Raw genomic sequence first — 10723 nt, forward strand, 5'->3', positions numbered from 1 at the left:
TGATTTGCTGGAGGCCATGTAGCCCGCAGTATTGCCTTCAGAGGAGAGCAGGCTCAGTGGGTTGGCCTCAGCCAGTGGGGGAACCAGTCACAGTCCTACAGAGCAGAGCTTTGCTAACATTTAGCTTCTCCTACACAGCCCCAAATTGCTATTTCATCAAAGAGCAAATAACTGCCGTGGGAAAAAGATGGCGAAAAGGCACATTTCTAGCACACAATTTTGCATACATTTTCAACAAATCCAACGCAAGGTCATTTTACTCATTATGGACTCTGTTGCAGTATAGTTGTCTTTAGGGATGCTACTTGTCCACCAAACGTCTCTGGAGGAACTACAGCGAATATGTCTGTTTTATTCATTGTGGAATGTAATTTGTGTTTTCTAATATTTTTATAAAAGGACACTGCACACTTTAGTTTATTGAAATAATAATATTAACATCTGCCAAACTTACCATACCTTGCACTGGTCCTTTGTCCATGATTTCTTTCATTATATCAGTTTCCTGAGGGGAGGTGAGAGCAGCAGCAGAGAGGGCAAGGGAAGATAACACATTCTATTAAATAAAACTCATACTAATTTGTTGTTCTGTACACACACACACATATCTATCTATCTATCTAACTAGTATAAATGTATCATTGTATTTTTATTTCTGCTAGAGAATATTTGGTTTGCCGAATGAGCAAAACTGTCAGAAACATTTTTAAGAACCATGAATGCACAGTTATGACTGCATACTTTCTCTTCTGTCTCTGGTTTCTGTAGGACTACAAAGCAGCAGCTTTAAAGAGAGAATGTAAAACTGAGAAACTATAAAGAACTTAAACTCTTCTGAAAATACAAAGGCAATATAAAGGAGAATTCACAGCTCTAGTTTTCAAGTAAAGCGAACATATTTCCATATATCAGATAATTTTAAAACCCCAAAGGAGAACAAAGGGTGAGAAAATAGGTCAAAAGCATGAACTTACTTTTGAAGAGACCCTGTAGTAAGATGCAAACTGGTATAACCGATTGGATTCTTCTAAAGCATTGGGACATGGCCCATTTGTATAGTTTTTTCCATATTCACTTGACACATAACAGCGATTTTCACCTGATGGCTCCAGGTGGTTGTTCCAAAATGATGGATAACAAGCATAGGATACAACCCTGTTCAGATATTTAAAAAAAAATATCAGTAAGAATTTCAGTAAGAAGCTCGCTCAAATATTTTATATGGTTTTATTTCAAGCTTTGAACTGTTTTACAACTGTCATATTTCAAGTAAATGTTCAGAGTCCCTCGTTCTTTAAAAGTGTGAATGTCTCATATCTTCAGTTGGAAGACAATCGCTTCAATTCATATGCATGATGTTTATGATTAAGTTTCAGCTGCAGTAGTCCTCTCTGAGTCCTTCCAAAGACAGGTAGGCTAGAAAATGTGTTTCAGCACTTGTCACTTAGTACATTCATTCCATTAATGAAGCATGAAGGTTCACTCTGAATAAGACCAATAAATTACCAGTGTTGTCAACAGGATCCATTTAGTAAAAATGGCTTGTGAAATGGGTATATTTGCAGCAGAAGATTTTTAGGCGAAATGAAATATTTTCTAGTTTCATCTACATTTTCTACAGGAATGCTGGGGAAAAGATACAGGTTGTTTTATTCCTTTCAGCTAAAATGTCTCTGACCTTCCATTTTCCTGACAATATAGGAAGGAATATTTGCTCACATTTTATGAACATTTGTTAAGATAAAAAGTACTAGATTCATTTTTTTAAGGTTTGAGTACAAATAATTGGTCTTGCTGGCATATGAGTAAATGTGGTACTTTTCAAGAGAGGTATAACCCTTAGTGATTAATACCAATAGCTTAATTGATACTAACAACAAACTTCGGAAGGGAGTGCACCTCCTTAAAAGAGAACTGAACTTCTACTACTAGAAACACATGGGAGAAAAGTACAGGTGAGAACATAGCCTTGAAAGACGCTAAGCACTGAGCTTTCAGTAAGTTCATGTAGTATCCAACCATAGAGCATTTTGCTATTTTCCTGTTACATTCAGGCTATTCCTTCCTTAAAGGAAAGACAAGTTTGTGCCTGCAAGTGAATGTGGACCAAAGGACAAACAGAGGCAAATTTTGTGACTTATAAATACATGGTATCCAGTGTGCACAAAAGGCTGAGCACCATCCCAAGGGCCTCAGACCACAGGGCTCCTTCTGTCAGTTCCTGGTTGTTGATAGCAAGGAGATTCTCAGGGAAACTAAAACAACAAATTCTGCCATGATATCACAGGTGCACATGTCTGATCTCTACAGCTCCTGAAAACATCCTAGCTATTTCTTAGAAAAGCATCCATCTTAAAACATTTTCTAAATGCTGAGAGATTTTTTGCTCATACATATAGCAGTTAAATTTTTTCCTACCACTTATTATAAGTTTGCATTAAAGCTTTCAATTTCAAGATTTTAAGAGTTTATCTACAGAAAATATAAGTTGTTGCTAACTCTTTTAAATTAAAGTATATATTCTACAAATATGTTAATTTAAAAATATTAAGTCCAGTATTCACTGGGCAGTTTCTATTCTAACAAAGATTTTAAAAGCACAGAAATCTGTTTATGAAAAGAATCATGGAGGGGAATGTGCAATAATAAATACGTGACTATATGTTTTGTTTTAAATGAAACAAAGAAAAATCTTTGAATAACAAAGAAAATTTGATCTGTCTGACACTTTCTTAGATGCAGGCTTCAGAGACTTGAAGGTATTTAACATTTAGGTTGTCATAGAAGTGACTATGGAGAAGCTGTGATAAGTTATGTTTTGGATTTGAAAATCTCCAAAGTGTTAAATCAAATAAGCTTTGAAGCAAAGCTTAAGAGCCCTCGTTGCTTCCAAGAATGGAGACGGGCAATGAAAATAAAAGGTGGTTTCAAAGAAAGGTATGGAGGGGTTTTACTTCTTTACCTTGGCAATACCTCAAATGAACTGCTGCTTCATACAGTAACCTTGTTTCTTTCAAGTAGCTTATCATGTATTGCTCAGCTATTTTGAATCTAACTAACTGAATATCCTTTTTACTTCAATAAAGTGAAGGAAATAAATCTTGTATTTAAAAGGCGCTTACTAACAATCTGAAATACTCAATAAAGGCACAGCAAATCTTTCATTTATTATTTTATCCTTTTTATGATATATTGGGACCTCCTAGTTTTCTACATTATACTGCTGGATATTTCCAAAACAGTATACGCATTTCTGTGATAATGCCATGGAGGTTTATGAGGGGGTTTCTTTTAATGAGCATAATTAAATAGTTCACTGAGGCAGAATATTTTAAAATAGGCAGTTTTATAAAAAAGACTTGTATTTGAGTAGCTCACCGATTATGCTGAACTTTCTGAATCTGAAGAACAGAAAACTGTATTTCACGCAATATGAAAGATAATTATGTATGCCTGTGTATACTTAGTTATCAGGAGTTTTAGAAGATGAGCACATATATGCTTCAAACACTTTGAATAAGACATGGCATGTTCCCATTAACATTTGATGGTAGAAAAATTGACCCTGAGGAGAAGGTCTTTTTGCTTACCAAACTCTTTTTGCCCAAACTAGACCAGCATATTCAGGAGCTGCAAAAAGCAGTAATTCTGCCTACCTGAAAAGGGATTGTCCATCTAAGGTTGTTAGGCTGTTATTGTTTAGGTCTTCTATCTACTCACTGCAACCCCTTTTAATCCCTTCTGAATGTCTGAAGGAATTCTGAATTCCCTGATTTCCAATGGGGAACTCACCATTGTGAGTATTAAGGCTAAATACACATAGGTCGTTATTACTAATTTTAAAAATTATTATACTTTATTTCTACTGCTGGGTAGAAACAAATCTTTGGTTTATATATGTATACATATATAATGTTTATAAAATTAATCTATCTACATAATCACTGTAGTCACAACTGTTCACAGATTTCCAAAAGAAATAAAGGATTGCTGCTAGGTGCAGTGAGGACTGCAAGTTAAGTAAGGTGAGTAAACACAGTCCTCAGAGCATGATCGAGCAGGGTAGGAGTCAGTGGTTGCAATCCACTGTAAGAAATGGTATAACACCTATTCCTCAGCTGTACTTAGAAACGCCTCAGAGGGAGACAACAGAGGAGAAATTAATTCCTGGGGCAGGGACTTTTTTCACTGCCTTTCACTTGGATTGTCCTGCTGGAGTTGTCACAGGTTCTGCATGGATGAGTCTTACTTCTATGGCAATAGATGTGAAGTATCAAGTGACACACTGGCAACCTGGAGCTGTGTAGTAATCCAGACATGGTGGTTCATTCTGAACTAACAGTCACTTTTGAATCTTTACACTACATATAGTTTCCGCAGTCATGATTAACATGATTTAATAGCTCTTCGCTGAAACATGAGTTTGCACATTCTGAAACGTCAGCACAACAGTAAGCATTAAAAACATTTCAAGGAGAAGGCCTTGCCAGAAGAGTCACAGAAGAAAAACAGGAATAAATGTGAACATGTTTATGTGCGCATATACATACACATATACAAAAATAATACTAGAAGCAAGTAGCATCCAGGGAGAAGCAGCAAAAGTCTGTGGTGTGTTCATACATTCTTCGCAAAATTCATCTGAAGTCATGTTTATGTGTTCAAAGTAATGAGATTTTCGTGGTTTTATTGTATTTATATATTTGAATTGTGAGATGAGAACATAATCTAAAACATATTAGCAAGTTGGCCAAAACTAATAACCATAGTATCCTTATCCTACCCTGAAACTGCTAAGAGCCCAAGGTACGAAGCAGGTCAAGGCCTGATTAAGAACCATATTTGCATCCAAGTGTATAACCTTTTTACTACCAGAAAATGAAATATTTCTTCTTCATTCTTAAAGACCATAAGCTTTTAATCTCCCTTAGCAGATATAAATAGATGTTTTAAAAACCACATTGATTCCTCCCAAATTATGGCTTGTAACTGAAATGCCTAACATTAATTATCTTCACTCCAACCTGAAGGACAGAAGAACATTCAGTGTAAACTCTCCCCGTAGCGATGCAAGATCCTTGTCAGATTAGGAATAGTTTGGCACACTTGAAAAAAGCAGCATGATCACTTTGTACACAGTGTCAATGTGATTGACAGCGCTTTGGCCTTCACCTGGATCCCCAGGCTGCCATATCAATTATGACATCTGATTCAGACATTTGGCATTCTTTTGCTCTTTCCATTGTTTGTTTGTTTCTTTGTTTCTTTGTTTTTTGACTGAAATGAAAAGTTGACAGACAGCACACCTGAGATCTCTCTGTCTGTCAGTATCAGGTGTATCAAAGACAGAGTAAGGGATGAGAGTGCATGAAAGTGAGAGAGAAAATAGATTTTGGTATGGAACTGTAAGTACAAAAAAATTCCCGATAATGTGAGAAACAGCAAAAAGTAATTATACAGTATATAAAATCTTGTTATTGCAAATTCTCCTGGAAGCCATTTTCAGGCACATGAAGATTAAGGAGTTGAAAAAGAACAGGCAGCACAGATTTGCCATGGCAAATTATGCCTCATGGTGATGAGATGATGAGATGATCTGACCATGATGAAATGACTGGCTCCATGGAGAATAAGAAAAACAGTGGATATCCTTTACCTTGACTTTAGCAATATTTTCAGCATGGTCTCCTATGGTACTCTTCTAGTTTATTGGACTAAATAAGCTGTTTACAAGGTCAGTAACTGAACTGGGCTGGCATGCTGAGAGGTCTACATGTCAAAGTGACTAGTGTCTGTTTACTAGTGGCATTCCTCAGGAGTCAACACAGCAAATACACTGTTTTGCATCACTATAAACAATCTGGACAGTGAGACATAAAGACACCCTCAGTAAATTTGTGGAGGATGCCAAATTGTTGGGGAGTGGTCAGTATGCAGGGCTGCCATCCGGAACAATGGTAACAGGCTAGAGAAATGAGCTGACAGAAACCTCATGAAGTTTAACAAAGGCAGAAGCCAGATCCTTCTCTGAGATGGAATTGGCCATGCAGCTGTACTGGCAGGGCACTGTCTGTGTAGAAAGCAGCTTCACAGAGAGAGGACCTGGGGTCTTGATGAGAAGAAAGTTGAACATGGCTCAGCAGTGGGCCCTCTCAGCAAACATGGACAATTAATACTTGGTTATGTTAGAAAAAGCATGGCCAAGACATTGTAAAAAGTTACTATTGCCCTCAATTTGTCACTTGTGAGGTTACATGTGGAGTACTGTGTTCAGTTATGGGATCCTAGTAGACACTGATAAACTGAGCAAGTCCAGTGGAAGGCACTTAGAAGGCTGAAACATCTGATGTGCAAGGAGGAGTGAGGCAGCTGGATTTGTTCAGCCCAGAGAAAAGAAGGCTAAAAGGAGATCATGACTGTCTTCAACTACATAAGGAGAGGTCATAGAGGAGACTGAACAAGATTCTTCTTGGAGTTGCGCAGCAGAAAGATGAAAGGTACCAGCCACAAGTTGTACCAAGGAAAATGCTGATTATATACGGGAAAAAAATATTTGACCACAAAAGTAGTCAAAGAAAATGACCTGCTGCAAGAAAGGTTGTGGAACTTCCATCCTTAGAGGTATTCAAAATATGACTGGGAACATGGCCTGGGCAGCCTTATCTAACTTCAGAGTTACTTATGCTTTGAGCAGAACGTTGGACTAGATGACCTCCAAAAGGTCACTCCAACCTTAATCATTCTGTCATTCTGTAAATTAAGTGTCTTTTAGAAAGCTTCTAGCTGTTAATGTAGAGTTTGAGAGTTATTAACTTTGCTTAGTCCGACCTGAAGGAAGAAGGATCAAGGTACAGTGTTGCGTTCTGGCACAAGCTTGGGATTGGATGCTTACAATTTGCTTCATAGCAAGGCAATGTTTGATCTTTTTGAGTATTCAAATTGTTGTCTCATGCAACTGCATGCTTACTCAAGGTTGTTTAACATGTTCTTGTTATCCCAAGAACAATAGAAGTTTTGAGTTCAGTTGTGGTATTTTCTTTGACATAAAAAAATCCTGTCTTGTCTTGCTATGAGTAAGGCAACCATTTCACCCAATGGTATTACAGCTAATGACAACATCTAGATGTAATGAGGCTTAAATGGGAGATGAGTGGTTGCTGAGTTTTCTCACTGAGAGCCCTCATTCAAAATAATCTTCACTTATTTCTTTGGAAATGCTTCTTATTTCCTGGGCTTCATGAAGGTGTTTTAGAGAAGGCGTAAATGAGAAAGAGTGATAGTCTCAATGAAGTAATACAGTTAATCTGACCTAGGACAGAGCTAAATGACTCTATTTTGAAAGATCAGAAATCATCATTGTAACACAAACAACTTTGTAACTTAAGCAACAGGTTCAAGTCAAAATAATCTAAACAGATAATACATTTACCCATGTGTTTTCAGATATCTCCAGGCACCATCGATACTTCCACCGTTACATCCATGTTGATTCCTGTTATCACAAGAGATCAAATTCTGAGCGGAAAGGTTGTCTGTGATCTGACCTTCGGAAAGAATCGCTATTCTATCAGCTGCAACACCTGTTTTGAAATAAATTTTCCATTATCAAGAATAAATAATTACTCAATACTTCATGTCGGTTATTGTGAAAGAGGGACTTAAATACAACCTCAATATTTTCTGTCTGTGCAGATATCTACAAATCTGAACAATATATGTAATATATATAGCTTATATAGATATAGTAATGCAAATATATGTAATTATATATAATTATATAGGTTATATTGATATAATCTGTACAGACTTTTGAGAGAGAGGATCATGAAACAGTAAAGCATCATGAGCAACTTTTTTGTGATATTATAAATCCATAGATTTACTGGTTATTATAAATTCCCATATATCTAAACTTCAGATGAGGCATTTGTATAATTTAATCTGATAGTCTCTGCCACAATTGTAAATGCATATTTATCTCTGGTTAACTTCAGCAGAAGATCCAAAATCTCCCCCATCTCTCTGTAGTTGAATCTGCTTTTCTTTCTTTTCTACACTTTCTTCCTTTATTTGAGAAAAAAAGAAAAGCAAAAATTAACGGTCCTATGAAGAATAAAATTATGACTGAAAGTATGTATTGGTTTTACTGGAAATAATATTTGGAAATGCTCATATTAATATGTAAATGTGGGATTCATTAAACCTCCTTCCCTTATCACACAAAATTATTCTTTTTGAGGTAGACACTTTGCATGTCTGAACTCAATCAGATAGTCATAATTCTAAGTACTATTATATTTATGCACTGATTTAATGGTAGACTGTTAACTAAGTTGTAGGTGAAATTAAGCCACCTCTTTCTTTAATGAGTGATAATGAAACAATTATTAAACCCCAATCCCAGTCATTACCTGTGCTTAAATTATACTTTTATTTTTGTTAGCCTTTCATTTTTGACCCTGAAAATAATAATAATTAAAAAATCCCTTGAAATCTAAATCCCATCAAAATCAACACTAACTTCAGTGAACTTTGAGCAAGACATCAGAAAAGAGAATCTGCTGATGACAGCTGACAATGACTGTGTTTTGCGCTTTTGTGAAGTTTCACATGATAATTTATTTATTTTCACAGGCGTAAAAGCTTTTTACTGAAGAGTTTTGAATACAAGAATTACTCATGATAAGAAAAAATGATACAGTAGTACTTGTCTATGCATTGAGCAACAATTAATCTTAAAAAGCAGGTTTAAAAATTCAGATTTAAAATGTTAGATACACCCAAACAACATGGGGAGGCATCCCATAACATTTAGCATCAAGCATAATTATGTGAATTAAAATCAGAAGATTCACTTCTGGAAGGGAAAATTGAGACTGAATATCTGGAAAGTCTTTCCCTCAGTGAGCTCTCTTCATCTCTGCAGTAACCTGTCAGGAGAGCTGTTAGCAGCTCTTTTGGTTTTCTCTTTTAAAGCTACACTGGACAAGACATATTGGTAACAGAGTGTGTTCAGCCTGGCTTTGGCAGGAAGCTGGGGTTAACTGACCTCCTTTCCTTCTCTTACTACTGTGATTTAAAGAAGCAGTTGCAGAAACCTGGACCCATGAGAACCCACTGGCCAGATCAAGTCATAAAGATTGATTGCATAATTTTTTTCTGTATCTTTATATATCCCAATATGAAATGAGATTTATTGCAGCATAAGAAAAATGAACATAAATGATCTCTGTAGCTTCTTTGGAGAAAGTGACAGAAACATTTGTGTCCATTTTTCATAAAACCAGAGGTTATAACATATGAAGTTGAATTGTTTTATTGACATTTCTTTGCTTACGGAATTTGAAAATAGTTTCTTCCACAAATAAATGAGCAGCTTCAGCATTTTTTTCTCATAAAAATATTGAAAAGATTATACTTAATTTACCTGAATAGCAAGGGTTGGAAAATGGCCAATGCACATATATAAAAAGACATAAATCTACCTGATTTAAGCTTTTGAGTCAAGCATGTAGTTGTGCAAGCAAGGGATGCAGATTTTGAAATTTCCAGTATCAGTTACAATAAAGTGCATTAGACAATTCATCTTCTACTTTCTGCACCAAAAGGTCTCTCTATGTAATATAAACTTTTGAAAAGCAAACAAAGGTCTACAGCTTAGATTGTCTTGTTAAGACTTTTAGACAACTTAGAATGAATGCTGTAGCAATTTTAAGTGTTCCTTGTTTGCAAGCTGTAATTACTTCATTATTAATCACTACAAATTTTTTTCAAACATCTAACATCAATGATATTCTTAAAAGGAGAAAAAAAAAGAATATTACTTGCAGTTGAAAAAGCCCAGGATGCTCCACAGTTTCGTTGATCCAGAGGATCATGAATCCACTCAGGCCATGCATAAGTGGCTGCAAAAAATTCAGGAAATTTTTCTTCTGGAAGAGAGTTTCCCTAAAACAAAATGTAGGATATCTGTATATGCTTTAATTCCTATTTTTGTCTTAAATTTTACCTTTATTTTTTTTTTAAATTCTTAGTTTTTAAATTGAGGAAACCTAAAGCTTTGGCACTTGTGGCTTCCCAGGCCTCCTTTTGTTGGTTACCCTGTGGCTGGATGCTGTGGACCCCCTGAGAGCAGGGGGGTTCTGGCACTCCAGTAGCTGAGCTGTGAAGCTGAGCTCCACAACTGTCAGTCTGAATAACCTCTCCAGTTTCTCTTTGATTTTTTCCTCAAACAACAATTCCCTATCAAACATGTTAACTGTGACCCACTTGGCATTTTCAGAAAGAAAAGCCTTCTGCTACAAATAGCAGTGAAGTTACTGCTACACTATTTTCCTTGACACGTGGCTGTAGGTAGGAAATTTTAGTTTCCATGGGGGAGGCATCAGTATAGAGTATCATTGATTTGTCTTTTATACAGAGGTTTTTCTATCTCCAGCACTTATTTTCATTCCATAACAAAAATCAGTGACCTTCTTTCTGCTTTGCAAGCTGATGTTGAGTTGATGCAAATTCACGGTCTGCTCACTGAAGCCATTTGGACAGCCATTTTTGGCACTTTCATCTCAGCCTTAATTTATGTCCTCCAAGCTTTGCACAAATATCCACATATGCAAGAACCATCTGTTACAACTGCTAATCTGCTCTGTGTTGAACATATCAAAATCAGTGACCTATCTTTTTTTACTGTTGAACTTTATGTCATGATTGTTTATGCTTTGCA

At 36.1% G+C, this 10723-nt stretch overlaps 1 protein-coding gene across 1 annotated transcript in view; it reads right to left on the reverse strand.

Annotated features, from left to right (window-relative positions):
- Positions 1-10723, reverse strand: part of TINAG (tubulointerstitial nephritis antigen) — a 39539-nt gene that overhangs the window by 18904 nt on the left and 9912 nt on the right. Inside the window, exons 5-8 of the mRNA XM_010189939.1 lie at positions 9825-9948; positions 7430-7580; positions 975-1155; positions 460-505 (exon numbers count right to left, since the gene is read on the reverse strand). Of these exons, the coding sequence (XP_010188241.1) occupies positions 460-505; positions 975-1155; positions 7430-7580; positions 9825-9948 (502 nt within the window). The remainder of the gene's footprint in view (positions 1-459; positions 506-974; positions 1156-7429; positions 7581-9824; positions 9949-10723) is intronic.

This window comes from Mesitornis unicolor, unplaced genomic scaffold, assembly GCF_000695765.1.
Source record: "Mesitornis unicolor isolate BGI_N332 unplaced genomic scaffold, ASM69576v1 scaffold4098, whole genome shotgun sequence".
Lineage (NCBI taxonomy): Eukaryota > Metazoa > Chordata > Aves > Mesitornithiformes > Mesitornithidae > Mesitornis > Mesitornis unicolor.